The sequence below is a fragment of the Hemiscyllium ocellatum genome, chromosome 4, assembly GCF_020745735.1.
Source record: "Hemiscyllium ocellatum isolate sHemOce1 chromosome 4, sHemOce1.pat.X.cur, whole genome shotgun sequence".
NCBI lineage: Eukaryota > Metazoa > Chordata > Chondrichthyes > Orectolobiformes > Hemiscylliidae > Hemiscyllium > Hemiscyllium ocellatum.
Genome location: NC_083404.1, coordinates 106,074,216 through 106,096,369, shown reverse-complemented (window position 1 = coordinate 106,096,369; position 22,154 = coordinate 106,074,216). Strand labels below are relative to the sequence as shown.

Sequence of the window (22,154 nt, the reverse complement as noted above, 5' to 3'; positions counted from 1 at the left end):
TCAAAGCCATGATTAAGGCATACCATTACAAATGCCCATGAGATTAGGACAAGTGATTAAATTCCTTATTTTGCTATCAGAGTTCCCAAGTTAATCTATTGGCTTCAGTCCATTTAAATTGATTAATTGTCATAAGAATAGAGGTCATTTAAAATTAATTCTTTTAAGAACTATTCACCAATATTGGGTTATATATTCATGTTTCTTGAAAGACTTGAAAGCATAAAAGATAGCAGAAAAACATTTTCAAGTTTCATAAGCAAATGTGAAAGAATGGACAGATAGATATTCAATGACTAGAATGTTTCGGGTAGGAGATAAATTATTGGTCTTGTTCTGTTTTCAAGGTGAACCTCTAAAAGCAAAATTCAGTGATTCATCCAAGGTGGTCAGGAAAGTCTGCAGGGTGACTTATCTGATGAACACTCTTGATTATAGGGAAAAAAATTGGTTTTGTCACATACACACATTGAGAAGGTGACATCGCAGGGAGGAGGATAAGGAGGAACATGTATGACAGGTGGTGGGAGCAGTAGAAGATGACTGAGGCAATGAAAGTTAGGTGGAAGGAGAGGTAGACCATTCACAAAGTGAATCTCCTACAATTCAATTGGCTGCATAAAAATACAGGCAGAGTAAAACACTGTTCTTATTGAAAGAAAGGACAATAGAAGATTTTTGAAGGACCATTTCGGAAGTATAAGGTAACTTGCAGAGACGCACCTGAATATATTTTGTTAGTTAGGCATGATGTGGACATATCAGTTGAGCCCAGAAAAACAAAGAGTAAAACAGAAAAACAAAACAGCTAAGGTCTAAACAGAGATTCAATAAATGCTGGAAAATCACTTCATTGTAGTTATTCACAGCAGTTGAAGTTTAATGATAGTGTGGTTCCTAAATCATAGTGGTTTTGAGATTTTGAGGAATGTGTGTGCTTTACTTGAAATTTGAGTGTGATTTCAGCACAATAGGTGTACTTTGAACAAATATGTTAAGGAAACCAGCAAGTGTAGTATGGTCAGCAGAATGCCAGGCAGCCTTTGAAAAGCTGAAGGCAATCCTCATACATGTTCCTCATACTTTGGCTGACACGATAGGATGTATTCAATTTACAAACAGCTCACACCACTGTCTGAACAACACAGCAGTGCAAACATGATTTAAAATGAGTTTCTATGAAGTTGAAACTGCAATTCATCACTATTTCTTAATGACTTGAATGTTGGCATAGGAAATCACACATGAACACTTTGTCAATGTCCCAAAGATAGGCAGTAGTTTAAGTATGGTGTATGGAATATAACATTACAAAGAGATATTAGTAGCTTAGGTGATTGGGCAAAATGATAAATTGTGGTAAATTATAGAAATGGTTTAACAGTGGAAACAATAGAAATCAGGAAAGGCTAGAGGATTTGAGTACATTATAATCTCATGAAAAGATGCAGAGAATTATCACTGAATAGAATGACAGCCTTTGAATCCTGGATGCAGAAGGCATACATGAGCTATTCAGAGCTTGGATTAGCCCACACTTTAGGAAAGATATGATAGCATTGGAGAGAGTGCAGTGTAGATTTACCAGAATTATTCCTGGATTCCAGGGGTCAAAATATGAAGATATTTTAACCAACTGGATTATATATTCTTAAAGCTGAAAGAATATGGGGTGGTATGATTGATATTTTCAACATACAAACACTGATAGGAGAAATTAAGATAAATCAGTGTTTGCTGGTTGGGGAATCTAGACTTGGAACACCATCTAATTAGAGCCAGAATCTTTCGACAATAAAATTCAGGCTGATAGAAATTTGGAATGCTGTTCTGTAAGCAGAAACAGATACTAGATTAATTGTAAATTTCATACTGAAAGATTTTTTTTATCCAAAGATAATAAAGAAAAAGGGCGAAGGAGGTTCTCCAGAGTTAAATCACAAATCACACATGATCTAATTAAATGGTAGAATGGGTTTGAGGGGTTAAACAACCTAGTCTGTTATGTTTTAACTCGCCAGTTCTCAGGTACCATTCCAAATCTAAGGAGGATTGAAACTTTAATGCATACCCTTTTACTGCTGTGGCACTGTTTCATCCAAAACTGGTTAATTTTCTAATTGAATTCACTGGCCGTCAATTCTCCCTCACCATCTCCTTCCAAATAAACTCTGGCAATGTTTACTGCCACCAAGGATCCTGCATATTAACAGCAAAATCTCCAAAATAAGTTGAATTAAACAAAGGTAAAATTGTAACAAATCCTTATAAATGCAAGCTAATGAGAAAATATAAAGATGCAGGGAAAAATGGAAATAAAGTAGATTTGTTTGTTTTAAAAATCGGTTTTATATTGCACGTGCTTTTGTTTTCAAACAAAAAGTCAGGAGCGTATGAAGTTGAAATTTCTTATTGGATGGTTGGTGTCAGCAGACATTTCCTTAAGTTCCTCAACCTGTATTCACAGCCACCTCAGACTCTCAACCATGCTACATCAGTTTTGATGACTTGCTCCAGTATTGAGTGCAGATCTTCAGGGACTGGTGCCTGCAGGAGAAGGAGTTAGTTTTGTGGTCTTCCTGCCCCATCCTGCTGCTCAGCTTGGGATCTATTAGTCCAAACAACTCAGTCACTACACACTCAGCAACTGGACCATCAATCCACACATCGACTCAGTTGCCAACTCCCAGCCTCATGATTCGCCCAACCAGCAGGTATCATTCCATTGCAGCCTCCTGAAGCTCCTGCAGACTCGTGCACAAAGGTGGGAGAGAAATGACCTCTAATTTGATGAGCAACTGCTTGCAGAATCTTCCCCATGTCCTCAGCTGATTTGGAATATGGATCGCAAGTTGAATAGAACCCTTGAGCATTATGGCCACCAAATCTCCCATTGGACAAGCCTGCTGTAGATCCTGCAGACTGTGACGACAGTGTGATGCAGTGGGATAGATTGTGGTAATGCTGATAATTGAGCACAATTACCCAATCTGAACTAAGGTGATGATTGAAGTATGAGAACTTGGCTCAGTATCCATGGGTGAGGGTGGGCAAAACTGGGATGAGTATGATGTTCCCTGCAGTAAAATATCATGCCAGGCTGTGTCTTTCCAACTTGTGAAGAATACAGTGAATGCTTCAGAAAGCTGAGAGAAAAACTTTTTTAAAAAAAATAGATTGAAAGAGAATGAAGGAAATAATAGAAGAAAGGGTGCACTAAAGCTTTGCCACGCCTTCTTTTTAAAGAGGCTTGTTGATTCAACAAGGTTGGGTTTAGCAAGAAGAGTGAGAGAGGAAGCGAGTCGTTGGCTCGTCTCTGACTTGCCACTTCCTGGCCTGTCTGTTGATCTGTTCGGAGTTCAGTGTGTGATGGAGTCCCGCTCTGCAGGAAGACTATTAAAAGCTCACAGTCCAATCGTCCATCACTTATCAGCATTGCCGAAAAGTGCTCAGCTCTCGAACTCCTTGGGAGAGCCACAGTAGATGAGCTAATAATGGACCTATCCATTTCCAAGTCTCTTCTACCAGCATTTGAGGTAATGAAATAGTAAATTTATTGGTTTTTATTTGATGCCTTTCAGGGGTATTTGAGATGGGTTTTAAAAACAGACTTTTGGTAACTACTTTCATGCCTAGCTCCCAGAACATCCACACCATTAAAATACTTGTTAAACGGTGAACAGCTTTTCTTCCTAATGTGGAAACACTGGTCTGAGAGTCACCTGTCTTTCTTAACCTATTTTATACAATAACTTGAGAAATATGTGATATTCTGATTGTAGATGGCACAGGTTGATAATTCTGTGACAATATTTGCATCTGTCTCAGATCTTATCACTGATGTCTCAATGCACTTCAGCTGATGAATTTAGTGTTGTTATGTATACGGGGGAGTACAGCAATTGTTAGGAATTGTGGGGAAACGATGACCAGAAGTCCATGTTTTTCTTAAAATAAATCATTCTCTGGATGTAAGCATTGTTAGCAAGCCTGGCATTTATTGCTTATTTTTACTTCATCTGAGAAGGATGCCTTCTCAACTGAAGTTGTGGTTTGCCACTTCAGTTGGAGGTTCAGGGTCAACATATGGGCCAGACTAAGCACGAAAAACAACTGGTTCCATTCTTAGTGACATTAGTGAACCAGTATTTGCAAAAAGCTTTAGAACTTCATGGTCACTTTTTCACAAAGCCATTTTTTTTTGCAGACGTTTAAAGCTGAACTTGAATTTTTGCAGTGCTATGTTGGGATTTTAATTGTCGTCTTTAATAAAATGAACCAAAGATGTTTGATGGCAAGTTCATTACACTACTCTCTTTTTATGGCCTTCTCTGAAAGCACAGGGTTTTTAGCAGCAATTGAATAGGCAAGTCGGATATCTGTTAAGTTCCTGTCTTTCCTTAGAAAGACAGCACCTCCAACAATGCAGCAACGTTTTAATATTGACTGAAGTGTTTAGGCTCTTGCAGGAGATGCAAGGATGCAATCTGTTAGAATCAAGAAGGTTACCAGTGCAGTACTGGATCAAAGAAATTAATTTTGTTTCTATGGTTATATACACACTCCACTTTCTAATTACAATGTGTTGCTACTTCCTGTTAACATTTAGTAAGTACAAAGGAAAGACCTGCATTTTTGTAGCTTTTTTTTTAATTGCAATGTCTCAAAGTTCCTGATAGACAACAAAATATTTTTTGAAGTATCACTACTCTCATAATTTGGGAGATGCCATTGCTACTTTATATACAGACAGGGCCCCACAGTGAGTACAAATGTGATGATGAACAAATTGTCTATTTGAGCAGCGTTAGTTGAAGGATAAATATTGGACCAGGAGAGCACGTCAGCTCCTCTGCTGATAATGCTGTGTAATCTATTACATCATCAGAAAGGGCAGACAGGACCTTTTTTTGTTTAATGTCTCAGCTGAAAGTGCTGCATTGGGTTATGTGCTCATGTCTGTGGAGGAGGGATTGAATCTACAGTCCTCCCATTCAGGCAAAGATGACTCCTCCTGGTCACAACTGCAAATTTCCAGTTAGCCCCTTGATGCTGACCCAAACCAGAAAATGATTTGTGAATGATCCCCCTTGCAAAGATGCCTGCCTTGAAGTTTTCCTCCTCTCTACAAGAATCTCAGTGAGTCTCTCTCTCTCGCTCTCTTCCTGATGATGGGTTTTTGCCCGAAACATCAATTTTCTTGCTCCTCAGATGCTGCCTGACATGCTGTGCTTTTCCAGCACCACCCTAACCTAGACTGTAAATGATCAATGTCAACCTGATGCTATCAGGGGTCAAAATATATTTTTTATTAGATTAGAATTCATCATATTATGCATCGTCTTCAAGACTTTTATTATACTTATAAATTGAAATCCCAGCATTCTAATACTGCACCACAGTGATCTTGAAGCTCTAATCAGTGGATGATTATGGGATATCACCAGATTCCTCCTACCTTTCTCTCACACTTCAGATTAGATTTACAGTGTGGAAAGAGGCCCTTCGGCCCAACAAGTCCACACCGACCCGCCAAAGCGCAACCCACCCATACCCCTACATTTATCCCTTACCTAACACTACGGGCAATTTAGCATGGCCAATTCACCTGACCCGCACATCTTTGGACTGTGGGAGGAAACCAGAGCACCCGGAGGAAACCCGTGCAGACACGGGGAGAACGTGCAAACTCCACACAGTCAGTCGCCTGAGTCGGGAATTGAACCCGGGTCTCAGGCGCTGTGAGGCAGCAGTGCTAACCACTGTGCCACCGTGCCGCCCACTTCTAAATTAATCTTGACTTCTGGGTAAGTAGTCTAGGAAATTAGCCACTTCACTAATCATATCCAAATGCAGGTGCTTTACAGTGGGAGTCATAGAGTTTGCTTGCATGTTAAATGATTCTTTAGTCGAACTCGCCCATGCTGAACAAGTTTCCCAAACTAAACTCATCCTACTTGCCTGCATTTGGCCCATTTCCCTCTAAATCTTTCCTAATCTTGGACCTGTTCAATTATCTTTTAAATGTCGTAATTGTTTCTGCACTTTCCACTTCCTCTGGCAGTTCATCACATAGGGGCCATCCTCTGTGTGAAAAAGTTGCCCCTCAGGTCCCTTTCAGATCTATTTCTCCTTTAGCCTTAAAATGATACCCTCGAGATTCGAACTCCCCTACCCTTGGGAAAAGACCTTTGCTATTCATTTTATCCATGCCACTCATGTTTTTATAAACCTTGATAGGTCACCCCTCAACCTCCCACGTCCCAGTGGGGGAAAAAAAAGTCCCAGCTTATTGTGCCTCCCTTTCTATCTCAAACCCTCCAGTCCTGGTAACATTCTTGTAAATCTTATCTGCAGCCCTCTCCAATTTAATAATATCCTTCATATAGCAGTGCAACCAGAACTGTATATGGTACACCAAATAATGTGCAGCAAGAGCCCCTGTTTTCCACCCTGTTTTCCACCCTGTTTTCCAATCAATCTGCATAGATTTGTTATTACATAATTCTGGAACAAGTGGGACTTGAATCTTAGCCTCCTGACTCAAAGGTACCATTGTGTCCCCTGAGCCCCAACACACTAGAGTCACAGAGATGTACAGCATGGAAAGAGACCCTTCGGTCCAACCCATCCATGCCGATCAGATATCCCAACCCAATCTAGTCCCATCTGCCAGCGCTCGGCCCATATCCCTCCAAACCCTTCCTATTCATATACCCATCTAAATGCCTTTTAAATGTTGCAATTGTACCAGTCTCTACCACTTCCTCTGGCAACTCATTCCATACATGTACCACCCTATGCGTGAAAAAGTTGCCCCGTAGGTCTTTTTAATATCTTTGCCCTCTCAACCTAAACCTATGCCCTCTAGTTCTGGACTCACCGACCCCAGGGAAAACAGTTTCTGTTTATCCTATCCATGCCCCTCATAATTTTGTAGACCTCTATAAGATCACCCCTCAGCCTCCAACGCTCCAGAGAAAACAGCCCCAGCCTGTTCAGCCTCTCCCCATAGATCAAATCCTCCAACCCTGGCAACATCCTTGTAAATCCTTTCTGAACCCTTTCAAGTTTCACAACATCTTTCCGATAGGAAGGAGACCAGAATTGCATGCAATATTCCAACAGTGGCCTAACCAATGTCCGGTACAGCCACAACATGACCTCCCAACTCCTGAACTCAATACTCTGATCAAAAAACGAAAGCATACCAAACACCACCTTCACTATCCTATCTACCTGTGACTCCACTTTCAAGAAACTATGAACCTGCACTCCAAAGTCTCTTGTTCAACAACACTCCCTAAGACCTTACCATTCAGTGCATAAGTCCTGCTAAGATTTGCTTTCCCAAAATGAAGCACCTCTCATTAATCTGAATTAAACTCCGTCTGCCACTTCTCAGCTCATTGGCCCATCTGGTCAAGATCCTGTTGTAATCTGAAGTAACCCTCTTCGCTGTCCACTATACCTCCAATTTTGGTGTCATCTGCAAACTTACTAACTGTACCTCTTATGCTCGCATCCAAATCATTTAAACAAATGACACAAAGTAGAGGACCCAGCACCGATCCTTGTGGCACTCCACTGGTCACAGGCCTCCAGTCTGAAAAACAATCCTCCACCACCACCCTCTGTCTTCTACCTTTTGAGCCAGTTCTGATTAGATTACTTCGTGTGGAAACAGGTCCTTTGGCCCAACAAGTCCACACCAACCTGCCGAAGCGCACCCACCCAGACCCATTCCCCTACATTTATCCCTGCACCTAACACCATGGGCAATTTAGCATGGCCGATTCACCTAACCTGCACATCTTTGGACTGTGGGAGGAGACCGGAGCACCTGGAGGAAACCCACGCAGACACGGGGAGAACGTGCAAACTCCACACAGTCAGTCGCCTGAGGCGGGAATTGAACCCGGGTCTCTGGCGCTGTGAGGCAGCAGTGCTAACCACTGTGTCGCCCACAAATCTGTCTCCAAATGGCTAGTTCCCCCTGTATTCCGTGAGATCTAACCTTGCTAATCAATCTCCCATGGGAAACTTTGTCGCACGCCTTACTGAAATCCATATAGATCACATCTACCGCTCTGCCCTCATCAATCCAGTTTTGTTACTTCCTCAGAAAGCTCAATCAAGTTTGTGAGACATGATTGCCCACGCATAAAGCCATATTGACTACCCCTAATCAGTCCTTGCCTTTCCAAATTCATGTACATCCTGTCCCTCAGGATTCCCTCCAACAACTTGCCCACCACTTATGTCAGGCTCACTGGTCTATAGTTCCCTGGCTTGTCCTTACCGCCCTTCTTAAACAGTGACACCACGTTAGCCAATCTCCAGTATTCCGACACCTCACCTGCGACTATCAATGATACAAATATTTCAGCAAGAAACCCAGCAATCACTTCTCTAGCTTCCTACAGAGTTCGAGGATACACCTGATCAGATCCTGGGGATTTATCCACCTTTATGCATTTGAAGACTTTAATCTCCTTTAAACCCAGTAATGCTGAGTATAATATAGCGCAAATCTGAGCGCTAAAGAGACTCATTAACTGAGTAAAGACCAATGAGTGAAGCTTTTCTGCTCTGTTTGGTGCATTTCACAATGGAGTCATCAGATGAGCTCCAAATTTTGATTAAAGTTTGATTTTTATTACTCTCTCCTCAGTCATGGCTCATCGACCTGAATAATCATCCTGAGGCAGAAGTAGGCTTAAGGTGGGCATGCTAGTAATTTATCACTACTAACATGTTCCTGCTCCAGCTCATTTCAAGGGAGTATTTGGCTGATGACAGCTATCCACTCAGCAGTGATAATAGCCAAATAGTCCATTTAAAGTTCTGAACACCCAACACATTATTTGAATTTGGCTGGCTGGCTCCATGATATGCCTGAAGCATCTACATGGACTACTGGTAACTCTGTGATAGGCCACGCGGTGGCTGAAAAGCTCAAAGTATAAATCCATGGATCTGCTGGTTTTCAAGGACCACAGCTTCCCCTTCCACAAATATATTGTGGCCAGCCATGCTATCATTATGTACACACAGCATGCGTAACTAAGTTTTCAGAGGGTGTCTTCGTTTTGAGGTGCTTTCATGGTGCCCCACATACAGAATCGCCTACCTTTCTTCGTGAGTCTGTTGGCTGGCGAAGCTATAGGTGTTCCCATTGTTTGTCCTATAGAAACCAACCACTCTACTTGAGTGGATTGGATTCCAGGGTCTGCCAGTTTTCACCCAAATTTCAGCCCAGCGTCAAGATCAGGACTCTGGCACTAAAGTTCAGCTGCTGTCTGCAATTGACATGAGGCCATTTACAAATGACCTGCAAAACCTCTGTTCCATCTGAAGCTCTGATCAGTAGAAATCTTCTATCAGCAATTGTGTTTTTTAGAACAAGCCTATCACTGCTACAAGCAATTTAGATATGAATGTTTGATCATCTATTAAGCAAGGATTTTTATTCAGGGCATATTGTCTTATGGAAATCTAATGAATCATTTTTATTTCCCAATAGGATAGCCTCTAGTGAGGCCTGTCTCGCCTTGGTGTACAAGACTGTCAATTTACTGCAAGCTATTGAATTCATTAGTATTCTTTACTAAACTTACTTTTATCTATAATTCTACAAACATTAAAGTCTACTATGCCTCCTTGTCCAATTTCACTCCTGCTCTTGCTCAAGTGCTGACTAACACATGAAAATCACAACATGAAACACTCAACCCAACCGGCATGCAATCTTAGGTGACCCAATACTGATCACATTTGCTCCTCTTTTTCCATAACCATTTCTCTCTCTTCTTCCATCTATTATTGCAATCGAATCATGAATATTGTTATTGTTCCTGACTTATCCTGGAAGTTAAATTTCAAAGCATTGAAAATTCTCTCTGTGAAGAAGCTGTTCTTGCCTGTCTTATAAGAACTCATGATATTGAGGGTTATTTATGAGCATGGACAGAGGACTGGCTAACTAATAGGAGATGGTGAGTTAGAATAAGGATTGTATTTTCAGTATGACATTCTATAACGTGGGTGGCACGGTGGCACAGTGGTGTGGGCGGCACGGTGGCACAGTGGTTAGCACTGCTGCCTCACAGCGCCAGGGACCTGGGTTCAATTCCCACCTCAGGTGACTGACTGTGTGGAGTTTGCACGTTCTCCCCGTGTCTGCATGGGTTTCCTCCGGGTGCTCTGGTTTCCTCCCACAGTCACAAAGATGTGCGGGTCAGGTGAATTGGCCATGCTAAATTGCCCGTAGTGTTAAGTAAGGGGTAAATGTATGGGTGGGTGGCGCTTCGGCGGGTCGGTGTGGACTTGTTGGGCCGAAGGGCCTGTTTCCACACTAAGTAATCTAATCTAACTAATGGAGTTGCATGGGTCAGTGCTAGGACCACAGTTATTTACAATATATAATAATGATTTGAATTGAGGAATGAGCTGTCGCTAAGTTTGCAGATGACATTAAAAAGGGGTGGGAAAGCAACTGGTGAGGATATAGAGGAGTCTGCAAAAGGATACAGGGAGGTCAGGTCAGCAGGCAAACACCTGGCAAGTGAAAAATAATGTGGGAAAATATGAGATGATGCATTTTGCCAGGAAGGGTACTGGAGCTAAATATTATTTAAATGCAAAAATGATTCCGGATTTGGGCGTTCTCAGGTATAAATCACAAAATACTTGTATGCAACAGCAGTGTGTAATAAGGAAAGTAAATGGATTGTTGGGTATTATTTCAAAGGAAATGGAGTATGAAAATAGAGAAGTCTTGCTAAAGCAGTGCAAGGTGCTACTTCCATGACCCCGAAAATATTACTAACAGTTTTAATTCCCCTTATCTAAGGAAGGATAGATGGGCATTGGAGGCAATCACTAGGTCGATATTGGGTATGGATGGATTTTCTCATGAGAAGGGACTAAGTAGGTTGGGCTTGTACTTGGGGCTTTGCAGAGTATGGGGTGACCCTCGTGAAACAAGATTTTTTGGGACATGGCAGGTTAGATGTGGAGGGGAAATTTCCCCATGTGAAAGAGAAGGGTATTGTGGACATGATCTCTGAAGAAGGGTCACTCTGTTAGGACAGAGATGATGAAGAATTTCCTCTCTGTGAGAATCTGTAGAATTCTTTACAGAAAGCTGTTAATGCTGGTTTCCTCAGTAAATTCAAGGCTGAGATAGGCAACTTTGAATCAATGAGGGAATCCAGGGGTATGGGGTAAGGCAGGAAACTGGAGTTGAAACTTATCAGATCTTGTTGAATGGCAGAGCAGAATTGACTGTTCCAAATAGCCTACTTCTGCTCCAACATCTTATGGTCTTACCTTCTGGTCTAAATCTTTTGCTTTTAATCTGGCATCTGTAGTTTCATAGAACATAGAAAAATACACAGCAGTACAGGCCCTTCGGCCCTCGATGTTGCGCTGACCGAATCTACCTAACCTACCCTAGCCCAATAACCTCCATATGCTTGTCCAATGCCCGCTTAAATGACCATAAAGAGGGAGAGTCCACCACTGCTACTGGCAGGGCATTCCATGAACTCACAACCCGCTGAGTAAAAAATCTACCCCTAACATCTGTCCTATACCTACCACCCCTTAATTTAAAGCTGTGTTCCCTAGGAACAGCTGACTCCTTTGGTGGAAAAAGGTTCTCACTGTCAACCCTGTCTAAACCCCTAATCATCTTGTACACCTCTATCAAATCTCCCCTAAACCTTCTTTTCTCCAATGAGAAAAGCCCCAAGTGCCTCAGCCTTTCCTTATACGATCTTCCTACCATGCCAGGCAACATCCTGGTAAACCTCCTCTGCACTCGTTCCAATGCCTCCACATCCTTCCTATAATATGGCAACCAAAACTGCACACAATACTCCAGATGAGGCCGCACCAGAGTCTTATACAACTGCAACATGACCTCAGGACTCCGGAACTCAATTCCTCTACCAATAGAGCCCAGTACACCATATGCCTTCTTCACAGCACTATTTACCTGGGTGGCAACTTTCAGAGATCTGTGTACATTTAGAACATCAATGAACATTTTGTTTCCATCTACCTTTTCCTATCCATTCATAAGTTTAAACCTTCTTGATCATATTGTTCCTTCAACAATTGTTCAGAATACTCAAATTAAACATGAGGTTCCACAGATTGTTTGGCCCATTCTTCATCCAGTTATTCATTGCTTACACTGTATTGGCTATGGAGGGCATCGGAGCCAACCTTATTCTGTCCCCATTTATAATGATGTGTACATTGTAGAGCAAACGGGATAGTAAACCTGGCCAACTTTTGATTTCTCCAACATAAATAATTTGAGTTTTGTTGAACCTCTCCTTTCTGAGACCTGAGAGAAGTCTGACGTTGTTCTTCTCCGAGCCTTTTCCAGTGCTGTAGTTTGAAGGACCACAGGAGAAATGGTTTTGAATCTGGATAAAATATGCTGAAGCTCTTAAAATATTCTGTTCGCATGTAAGCTCATGTTCACTCCTGATTTGAGAACATAATCCAGGCTGTTACCTCAGTGCAGTTTTGATGGAGTACAATACTGCTTCTTGGAGGCTAATGCAACAAAGTGAAAACCCTCTACTCTCTCGTGTAGTAAAAGATGTCATGGCATTTTCAGAGAATGGGAGAGTTTTCAAAACAACCTGGACAATATACATCCCTTATCCGTAATTTTATTTTTGCAATATTATTAATACAGTTTGTCTGGTAATTGATTCAATTGCCTTCTTAAAAAGCGTGCTCTGCTTAGTTGGTTGACACACTTGGTTAATTTCAGCAGTGGCTTCAATGACACGACTCATTGGTTATAAAGCATCTTGGGGCATCATGATATTGTGAAAGGTACTGTATGAATGCAAAACTTTTTTTTGTTATGGAGGATTCAGATGCACTCTGTTAATTTATGTCATCAATTTTAATTTTCTAGTGGCCCAACCTCACTGCCCATTCACTTCCCTGCCCCCGCATATGGTATGATAGCGCAGTACAGGCCCTTACGGCGCTCTATGTTGCACTGACCTGAAGAACCGATCTGAAGCCCATCTATCCTACTCTGTTCCAATTTCATCCATATATTTATCAAATGATAATTTAAATGCCCTTAAAGTTAGCAAGTCTAGTACTGTTGCAGGTAGTGTGTTCCACGCCCCTAATATTCTCCAAGTAAAGAAACTAGCTCTGACATCTGTCCTATATCTGTCCCCCCACAGTTTATAGCTATGTCCCCTCATGCTAGCCATCACCATTCGAGGAAAAAGGCTTTCGCTGTCCAACCGATCTAACCCTCTGATTATCTTATATGTCTCAATTAAGTCACCTTTCAGCCTTCTTTTCTCTAACGATAACAGCCTCAAATCCCTCAGCCTTTCCTCGTAAGATCTTCCTTCTATACCAGGCAACTTCCTAGTAAATCTTCTCTGAACCCTTTTGAAAGCTTCCACGTCCTCCTTATTATGCTGTGTCTACAACTGTACACAATACTCCAAATGCAGCCGCACCAGAGTTTTGTACAGCTGCAGCATGACCTTGTGGCTCCGAAATTCAATCCCTCTCCCAATAAAAGCTAACAAACCGTATGCCTTCTTAACAACCCTATCAATCTTGGTGGCAGCTTCCAGGGTTCTATATACATGGACACCGAGATCTCTCTGCTCTTCTATGCTACCAAGAATCTTACCATTAGCCCAGTATTCTTTATTCCTGTTACTCCTTCCAAAGGGAATCACTTTATGCTTTTCTGCATTTAACTCCATTTACCATCTCTCAGCCCAGCTCTGCAGCTTATCTATGTCCCTCTGAAACCCACAACATCCTTCGGCACTATCCACCGGCCTTAGTGTCATCTGCAAATTTACTAACCCAACCTTCTCAGCTCTTATCTAGGTCATTTAGAAAAATGACAAACAGCAGTGACCCCAAAACAGATCCTTGCGGTACCCCACTAGTAAATGAACTCCAGGATGAACATTTCCCATCAACCACCACTCTGTCTTCTTTCAATTAGCCAATTTCTGATCCAAACCGCTAAATCATCCTCAATCTCATGCCTCCGTATTTTGTGCAATAGCCTTCCGCAGGGATCTTATCAAATGCCTCAGTGAAATCCATATACCCCACATTAACCGCTTTACCCTCCTCCAACTGTTTGGTCATCTTCTTAAAGAACTCAGTAAGATTTTTGAGACATGACCTACCCTTCACCAAACCACAAAACCGTGTTGACTGTCCCTAATCAACGAACTTCTCTCTAGATGTTGATATATCCTGTCTCTTATAACCTTTTCCAACACTTTACCCACAACCAAAGTAAGGCTCATGGGTCTATAATTTCTAGGGTTGTTTCTACTCCCCTTCTTGAACAAAGGGGCAACACTTGCTATTCTGCCATCTTCTGGCACTATTCCTATAGACATTGATGACATAGGACATAGGACATATGACATTACGAAGCCAAAGGCTCTGTAATCTCCTCTCTGGCTTCCAAGCAAATCTAAAAATAAATCCCTTCTGGCCCAGGGGACATAGCAATTCTGGAGAGTGTGAAAATAGATAACAGCTCCTCCTTGTGAACCTCAATCCTGTCTAGTCTGAGTTTGTATCTCTGTATTCTCCTCCACTACATTGTCTGTCTTTTTCCTGTGTGAATACTGAGGAAAAAAAAGTCATTTACCATTTCCTCTGTCTCCTTGGACTCCACGCACAACGTCCCAATGCTCTCCTTGATTGGTCTTAATCTTTCTCTAGTCATTCTTTTATTCCTGATATGCCTATAGAAAGCTTTAGGGTTTTCTTTGATCCTGTCTGCCAATGACTTCTCTTGTTCCCTCTTGGCTCTTCTTAGCTCTCTCTTTAGATCTTTTCTGGCTAACTTCTAACTTTTAAGCACCGTAACTGAGCCTTCATGTCTCATCCTAACAAAAGCCTACTTTTTCTTGACAAGAGATTCAACTTCTTTAGTAGACGCTGCTCCCTTGCTCGACTTCTTCCTCCCTACCAGACAGGTACATACTTAAAAGGACATGCAGTTGCTGTTCCTTGAATAAGCTCCACATTTCAGTTGTGCCCATCTTATGCATCCTAAATCTTGCCTAATCTGATCATAATTGCCTTTCCCCCAGCAATAACTCTTGCCCTGTGTTCCATACCTTTCTCTTTCCATCACTAAAGTAAACATAACTGAATTGTGATCACTATCACCAAAGTGCTCACCAACTCCAAATCTAATACCTGGCCCAGTTCATTAACTAGTACCAAATCCAATGTGGCCTTGCCCCTTACAAGTTTGTCTACATACTGTGTCAGGAAACCATCCTGCACACATTAGACAAAAGCTGACCCATCTAAAGTACTCGAAGCAAAGTATTGTCAGTCAATATTTGGAAAGTTAAAATCCCCCATAACAATTACCCCATACTCTCGCTCCTATTGAGGATCATCATCGTTATCCTTTCCTCTACGTCTCTGGAACTATTTGGAGGTTTATAGAAAACTCACATCAGGGTGACCTCTCCTTTCCTGTTTGTTACCTCAGCCCATACAACTTCAGTAGACTCGTCCTCAGACGTCCTTTCTGCCACCGTAATACTGATGAACAATGCCACACCTCCCCCTCTTTTACCATCTTCTCTATTCTTAGTGAAACATCTAAATCCCAGAACCTGCAACAACCATTCCTGTCCCTGCTCTATCCATGTCTCCGAACTGGCCACAATATTGAAGTCCCAGTTACTCTGGTTCAAATCCTTCCTGGGCCTCATTGCTTCCGGTCTTTGGAACCTTCTTTGCAACCCGTTCAAAATCTGTCTGCTTCATTTCTAGCCTCCTATACATGTCAACTTCCTTTCTACCGTGACTAGCTGCTACACTTTCCAGCACTGAGGACCTAAGCTCTGGAAATTCCCCTCAAAACAAACACATTCATCCTCCTTTTCAAATTCTTCTTAAAGTCCATCTGTCACTTGTGCTAATCTCTCCTACTGTACTGTAGCTTGGTGTCAGTTATTGTTTTGTCACCGTCCTGTGAAGCACCTTTGAACATTTTGCTTTATTAAATGATATCTGTGATAGAATATTCTTGTTACACTTGTATTGAACTAAGCATATTCTCATGCTGTCCCTGAGCTTTACAACCAGTGAATTCTCTTTACAGTAAAGATACTTTTTTGTGGTTTCAAGTAGCATCCTGTTGACTTGAATCCAAAATCTGGCATATGTAAAATACTACAGTACGACAGGTATCGTTCTCAGATGAGACTTAAAACTGAGGCTTCATCTTCCCAGGTTAATATAAAAGATCCCATGACACTTTTTTAGATAAGATCATAAGATATTAGAGTGGAAGTAAGGCCATTCGGCCCATCGAGTCCACTCTGCCATTCAATCATGGCTGATGGGCATTTCAACTCCACTTACCCACATTCTCCCCGTAGCCCTTAATTCCTCGAGACATCAAGAATCTATCGATCTCTGCCTTGAAGACATTTAGCATCCCGGCCTCCACTGCACTCTGCGGCAATGAATTCCACAGGCCCACCACTCTCTGGCTGAAGAAATGGCTCTGCATTTCTGTTTAGATTAGATTACTTACAGTGTGGAAACAGGCCCTTCGGCCCAACAAGTCCACACCGACCCGCCGAAGCGCAACCCACCCATACCCCTACATATACCCCTTACCTAACACTAGGGGCAATTTAGCATGGCCAATTCACCTGACCCGCACATCTTTGTGACTGTGGGAGGAAACCGGAGCACCCGGAGGAAACCCACGCAGACACGGGGAGAATGTGCAAACTCCACACAGTCAGTCGCCTGAGGCGGGAATTGAACCCAGGTCCCTGGCGCTGTGAGGCAGCAGTGCTAACCACTGTGCCACCGTGCTGCCCTCAATTGTTCTGAATTGACCCCCACTAATTTTAAGGCTGTATCCACGGGTCCTAGTCTCCTTGCCTAATGGAAAAAATTTCCTAACGTCCACCCTTTCCAAGCAATGTATTATCTTGTAAGTTTCTATTAAATCTCCCCTTAATCTTCTAAACTCCAATGAATACAATCCCAGGATCCTCAGCCGTTCCTCGTATGTTAGACCAACCATTCCAGGGATCTTCCGTGTGAATCTCCGCTGGACACGTTCCAGTGCCAGTATGTCCTTCCTGAGGTGTGGGGACCAAAACTGGACACAGTACTCCAAATGGGGCCTAACCAGAGCTTTATAAAGTCTCAGTAGCACAACGGTGCTTTTATATTCCAACCCTCTTGAGATAAGTGACAACATTGCATTCGCTTTCTTAACCACGGACTCAACCTGCATGTTTACCTTTAGAGAATCCTCGACTAGCACTCCCAGATCCCTTTGTACTTTGGCTTTATGAATTTTCTCACCATTTAGAAAGTAGTCTAGGCTTTTATTCTTTTTTCCAAAGTGCAAGACCTCGCATTTGCTCACGTTGAATTCCATCAGCCATTTCCTGGACCACTCTCCCAAACTGTCTAGATCCTTCTGCAGCCTCCCCACTTCCTCAGTACTACCTGCCTGTCCACCTAACTTCGTAAGCAAGAGAGTTGCCCATTATCTTGGTCAATATTTATCCCTCAAGTGATTTCAGTAAAATAGATGATCTTCTCATTATCAAAATTGTTTTCAATGGACTTCAGATGCTGGAAATCTGAAGTAAAATAAAAATACACTGGAAATATGACTTCTCAGATGGTGCCTATGGAGCCAAAGCTTGAATTAATATTTCATTAGAACTGCAGACGTCCAGGCCCAGATCACCAGTTCTTCCCAAGTAGACTATTCTGAGGAGGCAATGATTAACTGATGTAGTGTTTAGGCCATTTGATGATTAATTTGGAACCTCAGCCTTGTGTTCTGCGATGTGGGTTCACATCCCACTGTGGCAGATGAAATTTGAATTAATCAAAAATCTGGTGTTAAGCAAGCTACACGGTAACATCTAGCTGTTTAAAGTTGTCAAAAATCCATCTGATTCACTCATCCGTAGAGAAGGTCTGATCTCTGCGTGGACGTGGACCCCCTAGCCTCTGCGTGGATACAGACGCCCGGCCTCAAGGTGAAGCCTGGTGCGGTCTAGCTTGAAAGGATTGGTATTCTGAACTCTAACTTCTCTATTTTTCTAATTTATTGCTGGACTTTTTATTTCTTTATTTTTCAAATTTTTTTTCCCTCAGAATTTGTACCTTGGTTTAGTTTAGGTGCCTTGGTACCTAAGATAGCATTGTGAGTTGCAACTTCACTTGAGTATATGTGACAATAAAGCTAATTGTAATTCTAATTCACTGAGGTTGAGTTTGAAATGCTCTGTTGGGGATTGACAATAAATGCTGGCCTGGCCAGCGACATCCACGTCCCATGAACAAAACGATTTAGCACATATAGTATATCCCTAAGATATTAGTTTATGAAGGAAATTCTGATCTGCTTTTAAATGTAAGTTATTGAAATGAATGGTATTGAGCATTTAAGGGGAAATTAGTGAATCAGCTAAGAGGGGAAGCAATAGTTAGGATGGTGGATTCAAATGAGGAAATAGGAGAGGAAGCTCGAGTGGACCATAAATACCAGCATTAACAGGCTGGGCCAAATGACCAGTGGCTGTGCCATGTATTCTGTATAATGTAAACCTATGTAATTATTTGCTTACACTGTCATTTGTTTTAAGGAATTGTGCACAGCTTGGACTGCAAGTAGGCTCATCTCCCTTCATTGGTAATGATGTTTAATATCAACAAATGTACCTGCCTCATCAGGATACATCTGTCATTAAAGGTTGACTTTTTCTTGCCTGTCATTTTTTATATGTAGCATGAATAATGCTATGGACTACTTTTTCTCACATTCATTTCATTCACATTCACGTGCAGCTTGGAAACTCTTACAGTGAAGTGATTAGTCATTGCTGTGTTTTGCTAACTTGTGGATCCAGACAATGTGAAATCAAGCTTCTACCACAGCAAATTGAAAATTTGAACTCTGTCACAAAAACGTGAGATTACAAATTGATATCAAAAAAGAGAACTTGCTAAGTAATTGTTATACTAAGTAATTTAGGAAATGCAGCAGCCAATTTGTGCACAGCAAGATGTCACAGAAGTTTGGCAGTAATGAGATAATCAGTATTAGTCATTTTAGTGAAGAAACAAATGTTTAGTCTGGATACAGGATAATCTCCCTTACTCTTAGTGCCACAGGATCTTTCGTATCTGCTACAGATGGCAGATTGTTTGTTTGTCATGATATCTACAAGATAGCAACTCTAATAATGTCGCACCCCCTCAATGATGCACAGCCTGTCAGCATAGATTTGTATTTCGACTGGAATATCAACCATTTGACTCGGACATTTGCTACCAACTGAACCACAGCAAATATCCAAGGTGAATGTAGATCTTTGTGAATGACTGCATTTTGAGAGATATTCCATGTGGCAGTTGGATGTTTGCTAGCTCATTTTGGAAGGCAGCTAATCGAGCACATTGATTTGAAACTGTTTTAATTTTAAGTTTGATGAATTTGCAGAAAGCATATACAGTTGTGAAAGCATTTTATGTTTGACCTCCTGTAATTTTTGGTGCTTTAACAATATACCAAAATAAATACAGAATCTGAAAGGGTCTGTCCAATGGAGTTTTTGTCAGTTGAATCTGAAACTAGGAACTCCATTAATACAAAAAATTAAAACATTATGAGTTGGTGGGGGAATTTGGGGCATCTGTGGTACTGAGGCTGGGCTCTAGCAGCTGATTGGTTAGATTTGTGCAACAATGAATCCTGCTTAGTCTAGTCCCAGACAGTCTGGATGTGTGGAATGTTGAGAATCTCCTCAATCCATTTGCTGAATCATTTAACTAATCATTGTGTGTGTGTGAGAGAGAGGGGGAGAGAGCGCAAAGGCAGAGGATAATATGCTGAGAAGATGCAGATGGGATAAGTTAAATCAAAGCAGTCCTCTTCGGACTTGCTACTCTCTCTGTTGTATCTGTTTGGTATTTGTCCTGTTCCGAAAAATACTTAGAATTTCTACACCCTGGTCCAGTAACATCAAATTCTATTCAGCAATTCAAAGCTCTTTCTGTTCTGTGTCCATTTTACACTGAAACTATTTTCTCTCGCCCCCTGCCATTCTTTATTTCCTCCTTCCTTAGTGTATTTTTGCTTTCCTTGTATATTTTGCATTTCCATACTGATAGTTCAATCCTTTTCCACTTTCCTTACAGTCTATGTCTGTTCGTATAGTTAGGTTATTGGTCATACATCATGAAGGACTGTGGGCATCACTTTCCATAAAATGGAAGCAATAGGTTATACAGGTTGAGGGGCGCCACTCATCAAGTGTGTGGCAAGCCAAAAAGACAGGCTTCTATGAACTGTCCCAGGTGGAATAGAATCTGCACCATTTGAATTGATCTACATCATTTTCTAGCCAACTAACTGATCCCCACCATGTCTCTATGGGTTTGTTGATTAGGAAGATTCAGCGTGGATTTAGAACCATAGTGCCAATAGCACAGCACCAGATCCTTTGGCCCATCAAAAAAACCACCTAACTGTTCTAATCCTCTTTTCCAGCTCAAATGTATATCTAAATACTGCTTAAATGTTCAGGATTTCTGCCACTATCTCCTTTTTTATAGATATTGAGTTCCAGATTACTACTAGCCTCTGGGTGAAAAAAGATTTATTTTCATATCTCCTCTAAAGCTTCTATTCCTTACCTTAAATCTATGCCCCTGTTTATTGATGCCTCCATCAAGGGAGGAGATGTTTCTTCCTGTATTCCCTATCTCTGTCTGCCATAATGTTAACCATTTCAATCATGTCCCCTCTCTATCTCCTCTGTTCACAGAAAAGCAACCTCCAATCTCTCTTCATAACTGAAAGTCTCCAGCCCGTGCCTGCCCAAGTAAATCTCCTCTGCACCCTCTCTCCAGTGTTATCACATTTCCCCAAAATGTAGATACCAGAACTGCACACACTACTGTAGCTGCGGTGTAGCCAGCATTTTACACAGTTCCAACATAACGCCCCGATCTTAAACTCAATGCCTCAACTAATAAAATCAAGTTTGCCATATGCTGTCTTCACCATTTTGTCCACCTCTCCCGATACTTGAGCCTAATGTGCAGGCACATCAAGGTCTCTCTGATCCTTAGTGTTTCCCAGATCCTGCAGTTCATCATGTACTCCCTTGCCATGTTTGTCATGCCCATATTTATTACATTATATTTATCCCGATGGAATTTCATTTGCCATTGTTCAGCCGATCTGACCACACTGTCTAGATCCACCTGTATTCTAAGGCTATTCTCACTATTTATCATCCTTTCACTGTTTGTATTGTCTACAAATTTACAGATCCACCCTCCTACATTCAAGTCTAAATCATTTATGTAACTCACAAACAGCAAGGGTCTTCACATTTACCATTGTGGGATCCAAACTGACCGCCTTCCAGTCAGGAAAACATGCCTCAACCAAACCCTCTGCTTCTTGCCACTCAGCGAACTGCAGATTCAATTTGCTGAATTTTCTCAGATTGCATGGGCTGTTACCTCCTTTTCCGATGTAGACCTTTATCAAAGCCTTGCTCAAGTTCAAATGTATTGCCCTCATCTACATACCTGGTCACCTCCTTTGAAAAATTCAGTCAAGTTGTCCAGACATAACCTTCTCTAAATAAAACCATGCTGACTGTTCTTGGTTAATTCCTGCCTCTCCAAATGCAGATTAATTCTGTCCTTCATTATTGCTTCCAGTAATTTCCCCACCACAGAGGTTAGACTGACTGACTTGTTTCTTAGTTTATCCTTTGCTCCCTGCTTGAGTAACAGTACTACCATTATTGCCAGTATCCTACATATCACCGTTCAGATCTTCTGATTTCCCTTTTAAGTTGCTGTTTCCACAGTTTATACTTATCGAAGACTCCTGCTGTTTTGAGGCCTTGATGTCTGCTAGAAGCCTCCCTTTCTTTCTCTTACTCCATGTTGTATGTCCCTTGATATCCACGGTTCACAAGACTTGACAGTCCCACCCTTTTTCTTTATTGGAACATATTTGCTGAAAGGAAAATTATGTTTACCTAACTTGCTGGAGGTTTTTGAAGAGGTAACAG

At 41.6% G+C, this 22,154-nt stretch overlaps 1 protein-coding gene across 3 annotated transcripts in view; it reads left to right on the top strand.

Moving 5' to 3' along the window:
- nbeal2 (neurobeachin-like 2) overlaps nucleotides 1-22,154 on the top strand; it is a 246,023-nt gene that overhangs the window by 37,126 nt on the left and 186,743 nt on the right. The window contains exon 1 of one of the 3 annotated variants that reach the window (XM_060823729.1): nucleotides 3,464-3,536. The exons of the other annotated variants lie outside the window; for them this stretch is intronic. Within the exon in view, the coding sequence (XP_060679712.1) occupies nucleotides 3,495-3,536 (42 nt within the window). The 5' untranslated portion in view covers nucleotides 3,464-3,494. Of the gene's footprint in view, nucleotides 1-3,463; nucleotides 3,537-22,154 lie in introns of those variants that run through there. 3 annotated transcript variants of the gene reach the window in all.